The sequence below is a fragment of the Copadichromis virginalis genome, linkage group LG13 (genome assembly GCF_057382275.1).
Source record: "Copadichromis virginalis isolate Kocher_CV1m ecotype Utaka linkage group LG13, C_Virginalis_male_GT1.1, whole genome shotgun sequence".
NCBI lineage: Eukaryota > Metazoa > Chordata > Actinopteri > Cichliformes > Cichlidae > Copadichromis > Copadichromis virginalis.
This window is the reverse complement of record NC_140630.1, coordinates 14817384-14835984: the sequence shown is the minus strand read 5'-3', so window position 1 is coordinate 14835984 and position 18601 is coordinate 14817384. Positions and strand designations below refer to the sequence as shown.

The following is an 18601-nucleotide window of genomic DNA, read 5'->3' as shown; positions in this document are numbered from 1 at the left end:
ATCCCTACTTTTAACGTTCAATAAAGTCATAAGAGTTGTATTAAAACAGAGCAAGTTTCACATGCAAGTCAGGTCTGTGGTGTAGCCAGTTTGCCAATGTTGAGCATCTAACATGAGAAAAGAGAAAAAAAATTAAAAAAAATCATGTTACTCAAATGAGAAAATCGGTTGTATTCACAGCTGCAACCTGATGTTGACGACATCGCTTTGCCACCACCTACAGGACCTGACGGGGCCACGACTAAAATACACTGCTGAGATGGTGAAATGATGTAAAGGATCAAATCTTTAAAAACTGAAAACAATGTTTATTTCACTGTTATATGTACATGAGGGAAAACTTAAATTCAGCCAACTCAAAATCAACACCATTATTAATTCAGACTTTCCTAGAACACGTTAATGTTTAAAATCCAGCCTCAAATGCAAAAACCACATCTACAGGCGCATGTTTATAAATAAAACAGATGGTATTTGGCCTCAGTGGACAAACCGCAAACTCTATGGTTTTTCTAAAACACCATTTCCTTTTCTTACATAATAGATGACCTTGCTCCAATGGAGGGCAAGTCCCTCATATGGATTGTATTTGTTGTGCCTAACAATAATAATAATAATAATAATAATATATATATATGAAACTACAACAATATTTCAAAACATTGGTGTGCAAGCACTTACTTTCAAAGCTTACTTTACTCGAGAAACTTAAATCATGTATAAACACAATGGAAAGCACTGATACAGCTAGTATACAGTGGACTATTATGTACAGGTCATATCAGGTCATTGTGGCATTAGATGTCTGACATTGTATTTGGACGTGTCATGGTACTGGGTCATAGGCTTGTCTGCAATACCACACGTTCCCACTCCCACCTTGCCGTTGACGCTTTCTGGAGATGCAAATATGCTCCTCTTCACCTAGAATAAACAAAAGCACATGGAAATCAACATTAGTAGCTGTTGCAACAATGTAGTACTGGAAAATTTGTATTAATTATGCATTACAAAGAACTTAACAGTAACCTATGGACACATGTCACTAGTTTCAAGCCGATATCTTGGTTTTCTAACACTAGCCTTAAAAATAACTTACCTGGCCTTTCTTGTTCTTTGAGTAGGCTTTGTTGTTGAACTGCTGCCACTTTGACTTTTGCTCCTCTCGTTCTTGCTCCAGCTCCTTCATCCTCTGTACCTTCTTCTGAGCTTTCTTCTTTTTATACTCCCTCTGCTCTGCTATCTGCTCTTTCCTAGAGAGAGAGAGAGAGAGAGAGAGAGAGAGAGAGAGAGAGAGAGAGAGAGAGAGAGAGAGAGAGAGAGAGAGAGAGAGACAGAGAGAGAGAGAGAGACAGAGAGAGAGAGAGAGAGAGTCAATACAGATTCCCCCGATTCTAATTTTCTTTCTCAGAATTGTAACTGCTGTAAATTAAGGGTTGTTTTCTCACTTTATTGAAAATAAAGTGCTCTGCTACTGGAAAGCGGTACAAAAAGAATTAACTGTGTTGCTGTACACCCAACTGAATCTGACAGATTTTACCTTACCAGCCAAAAGCAGGTGCAGCAGATCTATTCAGCAAAAGACTTTCAGATACTTGCATCATTTTACAATGTGCCTATAAATTTGCCTGGTAGCAGGACACTGTCCCTTTTCTTGTTTATATTCATCTCCACCATTTTCCTTTTAACAGCTTAAATCCCTTGCTCTTGCTGAGACTGCTGTCTTGTGGCTGGCTTTGAGTCCTTGATACTTTGAGCTACTTTCCCTCTGTTAATTTCTTTAGTGTCCACATTTAGCTGTCTGATTAGGTTTGTTGTTACAAAGGTTTTCACAGCGGTCTTTGGCAAACTTACTTCCAAGCTTTGTTAGCATATGGCTGTGACTGCAGAAGTGACTATTTGTCTGCGCTGCTGTGCGCAAGTTGTGTATGATTGAAGCAGACCAGTTCTTAATCAGCCATATGACCAATTAATGACGACTCCAGAACAAGAATACTGGAAATTTGCCAGTTCCGGTCCCTCGAATTTTAGCCCTCGTTTATAGAAACAATCTTATTTTTCTACTTTCTTCTTTATTAGTAGAGATTGATGTGTTTCTACTAATAAAGCTAATTGCTACAGATATATGCACTGTTTTAAACTGATGGTTAAATAAGAAACTTTTTTTCATGGATAATAGTAGAATTTCCTATTGTCTTCTTATAATAATAATAATAATAATAATAATAATAATAATAATAATGGTTTGCATTTATATAGCGCTTCTCTAGACACTCAAAGTGCTTTACAATTCCACTATTCATTCACTCTCTCATTCACACACTGATGGAGGCAAACCACAGTTGTAGCCACAGCTGCCCTGGGGCAGACTGACAGAAGTGAGGCTGCTATATCGCGTCATCGGCCCCTCTGGCCAACACCAGTAGGCGGTAGGGTGAAGTGTCTTGCCCAAGGACACAACAACCAGCTACAGACAGAGTTTGGGATCGAACCGGCAACCTTCCGGTTACAAGATGAGCTTCCAGACCCAACCCCCTGAACCACGGTCATTATCAGGGAATGATAATTCCCTGAACCACGGTCACCCCCGTCATCATCATCATCATCATCATCATTATTATTATCATCATCATCATCATCATCATCATCATCAATAATTAATTTTATCTGAAAAGGTAACATGTACAATATTAACAAAATGTTGCCATTCCAGGCATTGTACCAGAGTTAGCTTAAGCTAATTTGCATATGTAGTCCCACTTTACCCATTTTATAGACTAATTAGTGTGCGCAGGCCTCTGCTACCGATTTGTACTTGCACTTGTTTCTCATCCTGCTTTCAAAAACAACTGACTGGACCGCTTCAGTCCCACGGTCCAGTCAAGCGTCAACACTAATTGCCGCAGCTGCTTTAGGGCTGCTAAGCTATCATTTTAGGTTCCTATAATTTACTGTTAGCAGTTTGCTGCCCTTTTTCATTGCTCTGTACGGTTGATGCAAAAGTTACCCATAGCTTGATAGTAAAATTCTATTTTGTTTTTTCCTAACAAACTTTTTTTCTAATGGCGCTACATCCTTTTGTGTTAAGTAGCATGCAGTTAAGTTTAATTTTGTTATTTTCTTTTAATAAGATTAGCTAAACCAGACCTTCCCAAAGTGTGGGGCCCGGCGTGGTATGAAAAGGAAAAAAAACAAAACAACGCTTGGACACTGCTAGTACGGGGCGCCCACAGAAACGCAAAGCAGGAGATGAAGCATCGCTGAATATGTTTCCAAACCAACTTCATTCTTAGCCAAAGACTAGAAAATATGGTGAAGCATATCTACCCTTTCGTTTCACCTGCACAAGTGCTAAGGTAGGTCTCAACGGCAGAATTGGTTTCCCTTGCGTCGGGAGCACGCGCTGGGCTCTTCAAATCACAGACAAACAGTATCCCACATTCTTGATTTTTAGTTCACAAACACTTGTTGTAATGACTAACTACTCTGGACATTTTGGAGATGTTAGCTCTTTATACAGTAAAGTTACAGCGGGATACAAATAATATCAGGCTCATCCTGCCACGATTTGTTCCCCCTGTCTATTCTTGTAAAACAAAGGGGGGCCCAGCAAAAAAAAGTTTGGGAACCACTGAGCTAAGCTAAGTTCGGCTTCAATCACTTTGAGTTATGCAGCACCAATTCTTCAAAGTTCTTGTGTTGTTAGTTCTAAAGCTTTAAATCATTTAATTGTGTCTCAATTGTCCGTATGGTTGATTACAGTTGTTCCCATTCCTGTCCTTGATTTAAGTTCAGTTTTATATGCACAGAGTTTCATTGAGTGAGTTAGAGAAGAGTTTGTTCATACCTCGACTTTGGCTTCATACTCCCATCCTCCTCCAAAAGCTTTCCTTCCTCTACTGCCTTGAGGTTCTGTAGAGGAATCACTTCAGCATTCCCATATCCAGTGAAGGTAACGGCTGCAGTGCCGTTGTCTCGGTCTATCTCCTCAATCTCCGCTTCATAAATCCTGCAAAAAAATCCCGTCTGTAAGCAGGTGAGTATGAGCCAAATACGCCAGGTCTACTTTATAAGTAAAGCCTAAAACTAACATATAATCTGTCTGTTAAATACAACTACACATCTTACACCATTTTCCATTTTTACAATATATATTTATAAAAAAAAACTGTACACTTGTTTCCTTGAACATGGCTAAATGTGTGGATTTAAATCTAAAATTGTTGCTTATAATATTGTTTTTACAATGCTGTCCCATATCAGTATAAATAATCTCATTTCCTTGACTCACTGAACAAGTACAGTTGGAAATGTAGGTATTTGACATGTGCGACTAACATGCATCTACAAAAATAATAAAGTAAATAATAAAACAGCTACTACAAATCAGATGAGGGTTTAAATTGCAGCGCTATAAAAAGTATGTGGACACACATAATGTTTTCATTTAAAGAGGCTGCTGACACTCACTGTCCGTCCTGACTCCACATAGCCAGACACTTGTCTCCCACTTTCCAGCCATGCTTCACAGGAACTGTGTCCGAGCCACTTGTTTTGGCAACAGTCTCTGCCGGCTGTGAGGTCAGGAGGTCTTTTGTCAAATCAATGACTTCCTGCAAAATACATAAAAGGAAATCAGATTTTCATTCTCCATCAGAAAATATAGTTAACAGTAACAAGTCGCTGCAGTTGTAACAATAAAAAGAGAGTGACAGAAAGTGCAAAAGTATCATAATATAAATCACTGTGGCACGCCCCACAATTAAGGTTTAAAACATTAATCAGTTAAGGAAATCAAGCTCAACTGTAAAGACAGTCAGACAGAACTTTAAAACATTAAAATAGGAATAACACAAAATATTGTCTTTTGAAACATTTCAGTTTCCTACAAGTTGGAATGCATGCTATTGGTGTAATTTGTTAAATGGGATATTCTCCACATAGGATAAAACCTTATCAGGAGATCATCGGTTCTTTTCCACAACACAACATCAGTCCACACACTAGGGAGCGTCAAATTATTTTTTATATATATATATATATATATATATATATATATATATATATATATATATATATATATATATATATATATATATATATATATATATATATATCTCCGATGTTATTCCCGGGATCTGCTGGAGCCACTCGCCTAGCTTGGGAGTATGTATATATATATATATATACTCCCAAGCTAGGCGAGTGGCTCCAGCAGATCCCGGGAATAACATCGGAGATCTCTGTCCAGAAGAGCGCAGTCCTGGGAACAGCTAAGATACTGCGCAGGACCCTCAAGCTCCCAGGCCTCTGGTGGAGGACCCGAGCTTGAAGGATAAACCGCCCGCAGGGGCGTGCTGGGTGTTTTTGTTTGTGTGTGTGTGTGTGTATATATAGTAAGTATTATTGTAAGTATTTAAACTGTTGTAAATGACTTGTTGAACTATAATCTGTGAAACATCTCTCCTGAATGATAGCAAATAATTTTGAGTCAGAAACAACATTATACAAATTATTTTTTTTACACAGTGTTTTTTTTTTCATTTATTCAAAACTTATAAATAATTCATTTATGTTTTCGTTGTGTTACTTTAAAAGTAACAGCAACACATCACTTGCTCACCTTGCTTTAAAAGAAGCAATTGTCTACTATGAGTAAATTAAACAAACCTGTAAGTCTTTTTGGAGTTTAAGAAGGTCTTCATTGTCTGGATCAGTAGATAGAGCGACTTCAACTTGCTGCAGCTGGGCTTTGTAGTTGCTCAACTGTTTAACCAAGTCCTCCGACATCTGTGTTGACAAAACAGGGAAAATGGCTACTTGCGTTAGCACAAATCCTATAATTCAGTGACAAACGGAATAAATATGCGTGCTAGCCTGGATTAGGCATATGCCGAATGTACAAACTTCTAACGTAGGCTGTGTAAAACCCGTAACGAGTGAAAGCTGTGTCACAAAAATACTAAAGACCATGATTTACGTTTTGTCTCATATAGCATCCGCGCTAACATGGCGCTAAACGATTAGCAAGCAGGGTTCCCTTGGCCCTAAAATTGCGTAAATTTAACGTACGTCGGCTAATGCTAACTATAAGCGGCACACTGGTTGAGAGACAAAAATAACAGATTACTGTGTAATCTTACCTCAATATCAATACTCTTTGCCGATAAATATAGTAAGCATTCAACTCTAAACCTGATATCTTTGTTCAAAATGCCTGCTTAAAAAGAAAGAACAGTCCACTCTCTGTACTTCCGTCGCGGACAACCAGCCGGAAACACATTGAACACGCTCTCGCGATAACAGATGGGCTCTGATGTCGCCAGCGCCCCTAACGGTGGTAATAATATTGTCTCTTTGCATATTACAAGTGAACCATACCCTTATCCTATAGGATGAAGATTATAAAATAAAAGCTTAAATATTTTGGAGACTCCAAGGGTAAAACGATAAATCAAAAGATTGTTTAATTCAAATACGAATCAGGTCCACAACAGAAAAACTGAACTTCCTACAACTCACATACTATGTATTATGTAGGGATGCATTTTTGTAAAAAGTTTATATATGCTCATAATGGGCATGAATGTCACGATAATTTGTGGCTTTAAATCTTTGATATCTTTGATCAGTCCTTTTTCCAGAGTGGAATGATTCTGTTGATCCTAAAGACTTTAAAAAACAAAAACAATAATTGGCTGCACAAGTTTGAATTTCTCACATTCTTACAGCATTTCTCTAAACCAAATGGGGTCAAGATTATACACCCAGATTCAAAAATACAAGCAAACTCATTTAAATCCTTTAATAAGTGGTGCTCTGTTCTACAATATATTTTAACTTGACAAGGCCAAGCCCTATTAACCTTTTATTAGTGATCATGATTGACTAAAACTTGGTAGTTTCTGTTTGCCAGCATAAAAAGGATTTGTTTGACAGCATTCATTGGACAGAGCAATACTCAGAACAATGGTAAAGTCCAAGAAACTCAGTAAAGATCTAAGAAGGAGAATTGTAGATTTTTGCAAGTTGGGAAAGTCTCTTGGAGCCATTTGTAAATAACTGCAGATTTCAAGATCATCAATTCAGACAATTTTACAATTTTAAGTACAAGTTATTCAGCTCATGACCACTTTGCCAAGGTGTGGAAAATGGTTCAAATTGTCACCTCAGATGAGAGGAAATTGGTTAGACTGTTCAGGAATGACCCAGGAATCACCAAAGTTCAAGCCATGAGGTCAAACCTAAGAAAACTGTACCAGCTGTCAAGCATGGTGGTGTTACCATCATGCTCTGGGATAGTTTTGCTGCCAGTGGTAATGGTATATTGTGACTGGAATAATAAAAATGGGGACTACTTCCAAATTCTACAACTTTACCTCAAACCAACAGCTAGAGCGTTGAAACTTGGGCACAATTTGAGGGTTCCAAAAGGACAATGATCCCAAATACACATCAAAACTGGTTTAGATTGAGAATAGAATAGAATAGAATAGAATAGTCATTGAAGATGTACAACAAAATTGTGGGTGCTTTACACCAACTCTGATGAAACAAAATAAAGCTGGCTTCATTATTCTGACCTTCCCAAAGCCTATGGCTTTGGCTACTAAAAGCATCTGGTCGAGGTGCAACATCCTAAGAGACATTTAACCAGATATTAGACCATCATAGACGTTATGACGATGCAGATGTTAAATATTAATATTAACAATAATTCAGTGTCCAACAACCCTGTTAACAACCCTCAGGTCAGTGGATCAGAGTTTAATGGCCCATGTACATATTTATTGGCTTTTGAAAAAAAAGCTTGTATTTCTATATTTTTAAATATGAATGCAGTTTAGTTAACACAATATTTGATACTATTTCACTTTCATTGTGAGAAATGTTATGAACGCCTTGAGATTAATATGGTCTAATACAGTGGTTCTCAAACTGGTGGTGCTTGGGCTCTCTCTAATGGTATGCGGAAAAATCTCCAAAAAGAATTTTAAGATTAATTAATATACCATTGTGGAGGCATTGCACAACACACAAGAGTTCCTGAGGCTCTTCTGGGAGTCGACCAGAAAAACGTCTCCCCTCCCGGAGCGTGAGTCCTCTGTGAAGAGCACCCTTTCCTTATTGCCAGTGATCGTCTCTGCTACAGAGCGCTGGCAGGCTCATTTCCCTGTTTTAACCATCATTTTTAAATGGACAAAACTTCAGTCAAGAGAACTACTGATATAATCCATCCACAACACGAGGTTAATCATTAATATACTGCTGCATGGGCTGTAGTTACATTACAGGTTTTAAAAACTGAGCTTTAAAATGAATAGTGGTAATAAAAACCGAGAGAGGCCGACAGTGATCACTGATTGTTCAGATTAAATAGAAAAAGATACAAAGCATTAAAACATGTTAAAAACACAACAGCCTTAATAAACACAGAGCAGCTCGGACCCGCAAGCAGGTTTCATCACGTCATTGCTTAAAGATTGGATAACCCACCTGCTGTGAATGTTTTAATATTGTTGTTATTATTATCACTTGTCACGTCCTGTTTATGAAGGTTAAAATAATAACATTCATATAAGAAATATAACTGTCTCGTGTAAACTGTATATGGTGATAAATAAATAGGTCTATACTACTATACTACATATATTTTATGAGGTGGTACTCATTGTGAAAAGTTTGAGAACCACTGGTCTAATACACCCCATGCCCCCCTTTAGACTTACCCCTGTTTGCTGCAGGTATTGCTTCCATGGAAAATAGGAAGGCTACTGTATCATTTAAGCACCAGCCTGTTATCAGACTAAGTTAACAGTTCATGTGCATATTTTAATAACTGGAGGCTGCAGATTTTTCTCAGTGTAAAACAAAAGGAGCAGCTTTAAGTTTGTTGCTTTAAGTTTGTGCTTTGATGAAAGACTCCCGCTAGCTTTTTCCCAGTAAACGTTTTTATTGGTGATTACAGGAACTGCGTCGCTGTTTTGCAACTTTACAAACACGTTTTCTTTCACTCGACCTGAGCTCACCGTCTTGGTACCGGCCCCGCCCCTTTGCTCTTCGCGGTGTGTAGACAGACGCCAGCTCCACGTTCAACACGTTAAACTGTGCCAACGTCATCGTCACTGCTGCCGTTGTGTTATGAGTGTTTCGGTTAAAAACTGGCGGTTGTGTGGGCTTAATGCAGTCAGACCTTTTATTCACACGCTGCTCTTAACTACGTTTCTATTACAGCTCTGTTTTTAGTTACAAATGTCCCTGAAACGTTCGCGGTCGAGTTCCCATGGTAACAGTGGCGCGCTACCGAGCCGTGCATTAAACGAAGCAAAGAATTTGTGTGGACATTTCTTTACAATCGAATTATTCGAATTACTCGATGAACCGTTGCAGCCATAGTTCTTTTGTTTGCCATTTAACCGTCATTGAGTGGATTTTGTTTTTGTTGCACAATTCAGATCAGCTATGGTTGCAGACCATCTCCCTACAGTTGTATTTTTCAAAATCAAATCAAAATCAAATCACTTTTATTGTCACAGCACATGTGGAGGTACACTGGTACAGTACATGTGAGTGAAATTCTTGTGTGCGAGCTTCACCAGCAACAGAGGTGTGCAAAAACACAATAACATAAGAACAATCGAAATATAAGAATGGCCAAATCTGAGAGTAATATGAATAAATATATGTAGCCCTGGCTATATAAGTAGCTCATTATTTAAATTTGTTCATTAATATTGATAGTTAATTGCAAATGTTTAATGTGTTCAAGAATGTATACAAATGCCTGCAAAGTATGTGATGTGTGTTAGTTAAATGCACAACCTTTTTATTTGTATTTTGAGGTTTATGTCATTATTTTTGATATGGTATTGATATGTACTACAGCTCCAGTGAACCCTGAAGTAGTCTCAGATAGAGGGGTGGAAGTAAGTGGGGAGCCTTGTGCACTCTGCAGGAAGCGAGAGAGACGAGAGCTGAACAGTGTCGAGTGAACGCGGAGTTTAACAAAACACCATATTTCTGTCATTATTTTAAGGATGTGGAAATGTACATACATTCAATATCAGACTCCACCAAAAAAAAAAGGCTCTCAAAACAATTTATGTATGTGAATTTTTGCGTGTATTCTTATAATTGTTACCTTTTTCTTTTACCCCTGGTTTTGTGTGTTCATGTTCTGTTGTTTTGTATACTTCATCTGTTCGTATGTTGTATACTCATTGTTTGTTAAATAAAGTTTATAAAAAAACAAACAAAACTGAACGCAGAGTTCATAGAAGGGCGACCGACGTATTTTCGGGTTGACGGATAGTTAACCGGAGTCGAGAACTGTTGTACCCTACTGTGAGGTAAATGTGAATTTTGTCTGACACTTGAACCCAATGTTATTGTGTAAAACGGGCTAACTGCTAACCGCGACTAGCCGCTAACACAGCCACTAGCACAACTGCTAACATAGCCGCTAGCGTAGCCTAGCATATTCGCTAAGCTCTTGTTCTGCTCATCTAGGGTTTGAGAGTAACGAAATTTCTATTCTCTGTATGTCTTGTACATGTGGCAGAATTGACAAATAAAGTTGACTTGACTTGCTCTGTTTTTATTTATTAAGCTAATGCTAAGATTGAATGTTATCGCATGTGAACTGGCATTTAGCGGGGTTGTGTGATTCAGTTGGAGGAGACGGACGTCTTGCTGGCGTGTCAGAGAGGTCCCTTCTGCTGGTGTGCTGAAGTTATGTGTTCACGTGGGAGCACGTGGAAAGGACGACTGTGAGTGCTGCTGCCGCGGCCTGCTGGTAGCCGTGACACAGTTTCCCCGCTATCCCCTTGAACTGCCTGGAGGTGTGAGTACTGTTGTTTGCACGTGCTTTTTATTTTTACTGCTTGGCAACAAGTGAAGCGACCGGGGAGAGAAAGATGGCGGAATAAGCGGTTGTACAATCTGCGGGTCTGATTAAGAAACGTGATTTTGATGTCCTGTAAAATACTTTACTGACAAACTGTTACTCCAAAGGAAGTAGAACGCAAGCGAAACCCCCTGGAAGTTACTTTGACAGACCTTCAGGCAGACACAAAGATAAACTTAGAGCGATAAAAATGGCTAACCCCAAGCTAACAGGTAGCCTCTCCGACCATGATTACAACCTTGCTGCTAGTGATGGGCAGATGAAGCCCCATGAAGCACTGAAGCTTTTCATCCAATTGGTTCACCCCAACGCGAAGCTTCATGAAGCTTCATTTGCTCTAGCAGGACACCTACTGGACGTAAAAATAATAGCTGGCATGAATTTGAAGAGTGTGGCATTTTGCACACAGCCTGTAAATGTCAACAACAAAAGGAGTGTGTAAAACACCTATAGTGTAGTGATGGCAGTATACTGTGTATATTTATGCTGGCAGTATGGAAAATGATTATTTGCGGCAAAGTTCGAACCGCTTCATGAACCAGTCACGTGGTACAGCCGGGCAGCGAGGCTTCGGACGTCATCATTTTCAGCTCCTCCCATAAATGAAGCAAGCCTCGATACGCGCTTCGCGGAAACGCCCCCTCCATTACTCGACACACGCTCCGAAGCCTCGATACAGAACGTCCCATCACTACTTGCTGCTATGCGGGAAGCATGTGAGGATGAAGATATAGAAGAGATGGAACTTCAGAAAGAGATCGGAAGACCCATAGGTGACCACACTCCGTTACCAAGTCCCAATCCCAAAAAAATGAAAAGCAAAATAACTGAGAAGCAGGTGAGCATCGAGAATGTATATGAAGTTTTACTTGGCTTCACAAAGAGATGCGAGGAAAGGTTTGATTCGCTTGAAAAGAAGTTGGAAGCCTTCGAACAACGCATTGAAGTAAATACACAGGCGACCCACAAAAACAGAGAGGAAATTGACAAGCTGACGACGAAGGTGGAGTCGCTGATGAAGGAAAACAAAGAATTAAAGGAGAGCTGTCGGGAGAGTGCACGTTACCGCAGAAGATGGGACCTCAGAATTTTGGGTCTGACAGAGAAGGACAACGAGAATACACGTGAAACAGTGATCGGCATTCTAACAAGAGTGGTTCCTGTATCAGTGGAAAAACTACAGCTCATGGTTGATACAGTACACCGACTGGGGAAGAAAGACAATGCAGTGAGCAACAAGGTGCCAAGACCAATCACCATACAGTTCAGCATGAGGACGGCAAGGGATGAAGTATGGAGGAAATCCAAAGAGGCCAGGGTCTGCAAAGAACTGAACATAAAATTTAAAGAAGACTTCTCCAAAGAAGACCGTGAAGCTCGGATCAAGCTGTGGCCCAAGGTGCAGGAAGCTCGAAACAACGGCAAAAGAGCATTCCTAAAGGAGGGTTATGCAATAATAGACGGTAAAAGGATCGATCTGTGAGATGCACTTGAAGAAGTCACTACAAGTTAACCATAAAATGTGGGTATGTATGTGTGTATATATATGTTTATATATACATATCTGTTAAAAATACACAAATAAAAAATAGGAGAGGGTCAAAAAGCAAAGTCGTAGTTAAATGTGAGCTATACAGAGCTAAATTGCCGCATATAGAAAGGGGTAGTACTGTGATAGGGTCGGAGTACTGTTATGATTACATAGGTAGGACACTAGGCTTATTCCCGCTTCAAGCACTTTTTTTTCTTCTAGTAAGTGCCAAGGAAGCCGTTACTGTTCTTGTTTTGTATTTTGTTCTTGCGTTTTTTGTTTTTGTTTTTTGTTTATCTTATAGATGGCTGTTCTATTAAGTTCCTTAAATGTTCGAGGCTTAAAAAACAATGTCAAACGTAAGGCCATGTTTTTATTCTGCAAGGAAATTAAGGCAAACATTTTGTTTTTACAAGAAACACATTCTGGTAAGGAAGAGGAAACATTTTGGAAACATCAATGGGGAGATAGTATTCTTTATTCACATGGTACTACTCACTCAGCAGGAGTAATGATCTTATTCAACAAATTTGCAGGGAGAGTTATTGATCATAAAAGCGACGGAATGGGGCATTGGATCATGGTGTTGGTAGAAGTCTGTGAACAGAAAATTATTCTTATTAACGTGTATGGATACAATAACAGGTCGCTAAATAGAAATATGATGTCTAACTTAAGTAAATTAATTGCAAAGTGGAGTACTACATATGGTTCTACCCAGGTGATAATTGGAGGCGATTTTAACCTGGCTCCTAACTCATGGCTTGACAGACAACCACAAAGAGGAAATCAACCAGAACACGAAAGCATTATTTGTGACTTATGTACGACAACCAATATGATCGATTATTGGAGGATGACAAACCCAAATACGAAGAAATATACTTGGTTTAGTCCATCAAATAAAAACGTATGTTCAAGATTAGATTATTGGCTTGTCTCCCAAACAGTATCATCATATGTTACGAAATGTGAGACCCAGTCAACCCCACTTACTGATCATTGTCTGATAAGTCTCTTATTATCTCTACGTAAACAACAATGATCTGACAACATATGGAAATTTAACAATAGTTTATTACAAAACGAAGACTTCTGTAAACAAGTTAAAGAACTTAAATCAGAAATTAACAATATGAGCATGACTAATGTCAGTAAATGGGAATGGTTTAAATATAGTGTGAAACAATTAGCTATAGAAACGGGAAAGAAAGTGTCTGCCCTACGCGTATGTGAACAGAAAAATCTAATTGAACAAATTCATTTATTATGTGGTAAACCCTGTATGACTGCGGAAGAGTCAGAATGCTTACAATCTTTACAAAATAAGCTAGATGAGGTGTACTTGATTAAAGCTAAAGGAGCATATGTAAGGTCTAGAGCCAAGTGGATTGAGCATGGAGAAAAAAATTCATCTTATTTCTATAGTCTAGAGAAGCGTAGACAAACAAAGAAAAAAATAACTAAATTGAGTAAGGATGGTAGTATAATTGAGGAACCAAACAAAATAAGTGAGGAAATTAACATGTTCTATAGTAATCTGTATAAATCAAGAACTGAAAAAGAAAATGCAGATATCTTTTTTGATATGATTAAAGATCAGGTTAAAAAATTGGAAGAGGATGATAAAACATGGTTAGAAGAAGATTTGAAAATATCCGAATTAGATACAGCTCTAAAACAAATGAAAAATGGAAAATCGCCTGGAATTGATGGTTTAACGATTGAATTTTATAAAACCTTTTGGCAAGACATTAAAGATTTGTTATTTAATGGCTTTTTGGATTGTTTAAAAAATGAAGAACTATCCCCAACAATGAAAACAGGATTAATAACCTTATTACCCAAACCAAACAAAGATTTACAAATGCTAGACAATTGGAGACCCATAACACTTTTATGTAATGACTACAAATTATTAGCCTTAGTATATGCAAATAGGCTTAAAAGCGTCTTAACCAAATTGATTGATGAGTGCCAATCAGCGTTTATCAAAGGAAGGCAGATTCATAATAACATAAGATTAATATTAGATATGATTGACTATCGATCCTTTATTAATTCAGAAAGTTTAATACTATTTATTGACTTTTTTAAAGCATTTGATTCAATAGACCATAATTTTTGATTTAGATCTTTAGAACTTTTTGGATTTGGAAACAAATTTTGCAAAGTGATCAAACTGTTCTACAAGCAAATTTATAGTTATGTTTCGCTCAATCCAGGCATAACATCTAGGATAGACATATTCTGTGGAATTCGACAGGGTTGCCCAATTTCTCCAAAATAATTTATTCTTTGCACTCAATTAATGGCTTACCTCATTGTGAACCATTCAGACATCGAAGGAATAAACATTTTTGATATTGAACTGAAAATAAGTCAGTTTGCAGACGACACAGTAATATTTTTAAAGGATAAATCAATACTCGAGAAAGCATTGAATGTCATTTCAATTTTTTCTAAAGCTTCAGGCTTGTGTCTGAACCTAAAGAAGTGTGAACTTTTGCCACTTTATGATTGTTTGGAAAATAGCATGAGGACGATTCCAGTGAAAAATGAAGTTAAGTATCTAGGCATCTATTTAGACAAAGACATCAACACTAGAGAATCAAAAAACCTGAAAGACAAAATTGATGGCATGTCCAAAACACTAAATCATTGGTTGACGAGAGATATTAAAATTTTTGGACGCAATCTATTATCCAAATCAGAGGGCGTCTCAAAGATGGTTTATCCAGCATACTCACTATACATTACCCCGAAAAGTATTAAAAAGATTAACTCTATAATCTATCAATTCATTTGGCGCAATAAAACACATTACATTAAAAAATCACAACTTGTCAAAGATTACGCTAAAGGTGGTATAAAGTCAACTGATTTTCAATCAATGGTTGGAGTATTTAAAATAAACTGGATAAAAGCCTTCCTCTTGAAACCTGACTCCATATGGTTCCATATCCCAAAAAATATTTTCAAAAAGGTGGGAGGGTTGGATTTTCTCCTGAAATGTGATTTTGATATATTGAAGTTGCCTGTGAAACTGTCAGAATATCATAAGCAGGTCTTGTCTTATTGGAAGATGGTGTTTGCCCATAACTTTTCACCACATTGCTCCACCTTGTGGAATAACAGAACAATTACAATTAATAAGAAGTCATTGTTTATTAAAGAGTGGTTTGAAAAAAACACAATCTTCATAACAGACTTACTTGATGAAAGGGGTCAGTTTCTCTCAGTGGGTGTTTTTAAGGCTAAGTTTAACATTCAGTGTTCCCTTAGAGAATATGACAAGGTTTGTAAGGCAATCCCCTTACCTCTGTTGAGTTTGATTCAAGGTTATTTGTATTACTCTAAGGCACGAATTAGTCTACCTTCTTTACATCTAAACCAGATTCTTTTGCCGGATAAAAACTGTAATAATAAAACCATGAACAAGATATTTAAAAACAAATTATTTCACGACTTTAACAGTAACACAAAACTAAAAGGGAGTAATATTAAAATAACGAACAAATATACGCACTTTTTAAAATGGCCTATCCCCCCCCAAAGTCAAAGAAATGCAATTTAAAATAATTAATGGATATTACCCAGCAGCTGAAATGCTTAAAAAAAGGTTTGGGTTTGAGGTAGAGCCATGTGGATTTTGTTCACAAAAGGTGGAAAGTATTGATCATTTGTTTTTTTCCTGCTCAGTAACAACTGACTTTTGGCAAGATCTAGTAGACTGGTCGAGTATAAGAATAGAGGGGATGACCCCACTGACTCTAACACAAGTTTTATATAATAATGGTGATCCATCTAAGGAACTGTCCATGCTACACAAGGTGGTGATAATTATGGGCAAATACCACATACACAAATGCAAATGGCAAAGTAAAAGACCTTCCCTAACTGTATTGAAAATTGAATTAAAATCTTTTTTGTCATCTTTAGAATTACTGAGGGATTCATGTAAAGAGGCTGCTTTGATATGCGACAATGGGACTCAATCTCTATCCTTTTAATGATTGTGTTTTTGGTGTACTAAGTAAGCCACATGTATGTTAAAGTGTTCGCAGAAAGGAAACTGTTATATGTCATAAAAATGGCCTTCATATATTTATGTATATGTATATATGTGTTTTTGTTTTGTTTTTTTTCCGTTTGGTTTCTTATTCAACCTTTTCAAGATGTTGTTGCACTAATGTTGTCTCCCAATGAGAGATTGTAATATGTGCATAAATTTAATTAAAGTATGAAAAAACAAAACAAAAAAAAACAAAAAAAAAAAACAAGTGAAGCGACCATATTGTTTTAGGTCCAAACGCACCCTGTCACTACCCGATCCGTACCGGAAACCCGATCGGTACCCCGCATGCGCAAAAGGGGTCTACTTCCGGTCGTAGCGTTTTACGATAGTTATGGGTCAGAGTATCTGTTAAGATGTTAAGAATAACAAGTATATCTTAAAATGTTTGCAATAATGAAGCATTTCAGTACAATGTAGACAAAAACGAAAAATAAAAAGAAAGTTACGGATCAGGACTCTCCGATCCTTACTGCGCATGTGTAAAGTCTGACCGTACAAATCGGGTCTACCCGATCCGTACCGCGCATGTGCAGATGTTTTCTTCTTCTTCTGTATTTAGTATTTAGTATTTATTTATTTATTGTCATTGTCAAGAACAATGAAATTGCGTTTGGGGCTTCCATACAACCCAAAAAAAAGAAGAAAATAATAAATACCCCTTAAAACCCAAGTGTACATATTTAACCCAGTGTGACTCCAATGCAGTAAGACAATCCTTAGCAATAATGTTCGTAGAAATTCAGACAAAGACCTGAGAAACATGACAAAATACAACAATGCAACCCATTCAATATTATTGTACTGTGAGATATGATATCAGATATGATAGTTATCTATTTAAGAAAGAGGGGGGGGGCAGGAGGGGGAAGAGAATAAAGATATGATGCACCAATGCAGACCAGTTCATTGCTATTAAGAAGTTGGATATGGTTATTGTCCGTGAGAGGGGGGCAGAGAGTTCAGGAGCCTCACAGCCTGTGGATACAGGCTGTTGGCCAGTCTGGATGTTCTGGCCTGTATAGACCTGTACCTTCTCCCTGAGGGCAGCAGATGGAAAAGGTGGCGCGCAGGGTGATGTTGGTCCCGCAGGATACTGTGCACCCTCCTCAGACAGCGAGTGGGGAAGATATTACTGATCTCTGGCAGACTTGTTCCAATAATTCTGCCAGCTTCTTTCACCACCCGCTGGAGTGCTTGCTGATCGGCCTTGGTGCAGCTGGGGAACCACACTAGAAATCCATACGTCAGAACGCTGCTGATGGCACAGTTGTAGAAGTTCAACTTCAGAGATCTGGGAATGTGTGCGCTCCGCAGTCTCCTCAGGTAGTAGAGGCGCTGTTGGGCCTTCCGTACAACTGAGGTGATATGGTTGCCCCAGGACAGGTCCTCGGTCACAATTACCCCCAAGAATTTAAAACTGCTCACCCTCTCCACCGCCTCACTGCCAATGAAGAGAGGCAGATGGTTGTTATGACCCCTCTTCCGGAAATCTACAATGATCTCCTTGGTCTTTTTGGTGTTTAAGACCAAGTTATTGTCGTGGCACCATGACTCTAGTTGTTGCACCTCTGTCCTATAGTTTGTCTCATCATTGTTGGAGACACTGTGGTGTCATCTGCAAACTTAACAATGAGATTGGACGCGCAGGAGGAAATACAGTCATGGGTGAAGAGAGTGTATAGCAGAGGGCTCAGAACACACCCCTGAGGGGCACCGGTGTTGACCACAAGGGTGGAAGAGGTGTTCTTACCCACTCTGACACTCTGTCTACGGTTAGTGAGGAAGTCCACAATCCAGTTGCACAGAGAGGAGTTAAGTCCCAGTTGGTGGAGTTTGGGACGGAGTTTGTATGGCCGGATGGTATTAAAAGCCGAGCTGTAGTCTACAAAGAGGAGCCGTGCATAGGTGTTCCTGTGTTCCAAGTGCTTCAGTAATGTGTGCAGCACTGTGGCGATCGCATCCTCGGTTGACCGGTTCTCCCTGTATGCAAACTGGTGCGAGTCCAGGGATGGTGGAAAAGCAGCTCTGATGTGTTTAATGACCAGTCTCTCCAGGCATTTGGCGGGAATGGGGGTGAGTGCCACAG

The 18601-nt window shown here is 38.5% G+C and overlaps 1 protein-coding gene across 1 annotated transcript; it reads right to left on the bottom strand.

Moving 5' to 3' along the window:
- Positions 1 to 287: 287 nt before the first annotated feature.
- Positions 288 to 6294, bottom strand: smndc1 (survival motor neuron domain containing 1). Its single transcript, XM_085477484.1, has 6 exons — positions 6144 to 6294; positions 5671 to 5790; positions 4471 to 4613; positions 3848 to 4009; positions 1100 to 1253; positions 288 to 924 (listed from the first exon to the last, which is right to left on the bottom strand). Exons 2-6 carry the CDS (start codon positions 5788 to 5790, stop codon positions 787 to 789), a joined length of 717 nt encoding a protein of 238 aa, XP_085333610.1. The 5' UTR covers positions 6144 to 6294; the 3' UTR covers positions 288 to 786.
- Between the last annotated feature and the right edge of the window lie 12307 nt (positions 6295 to 18601).

What these genes read in the sequence shown, in the direction of transcription:
- smndc1 (XM_085477484.1), bottom strand. Translation starts at nt 5,790, where the DNA reads ATGTCGGAGGACTTGGTTAAACAGTTGAGCAACTACAAAGCCCAGCTG. An exon ending in AACTCCAAAAAGACTTACAG is followed by an intron (nt 4,614 to 5,670) that starts GTTTGTTTAATT and finishes TGTATTTTGCAG; the next exon opens with GAAGTCATTGATTTGACAAA. An exon ending in AGTATGAAGCCAAAGTCGAG is followed by an intron (nt 1,254 to 3,847) that starts GTATGAACAAAC and finishes CTCTCTCTCTAG; the next exon opens with GAAAGAGCAGATAGCAGAGC.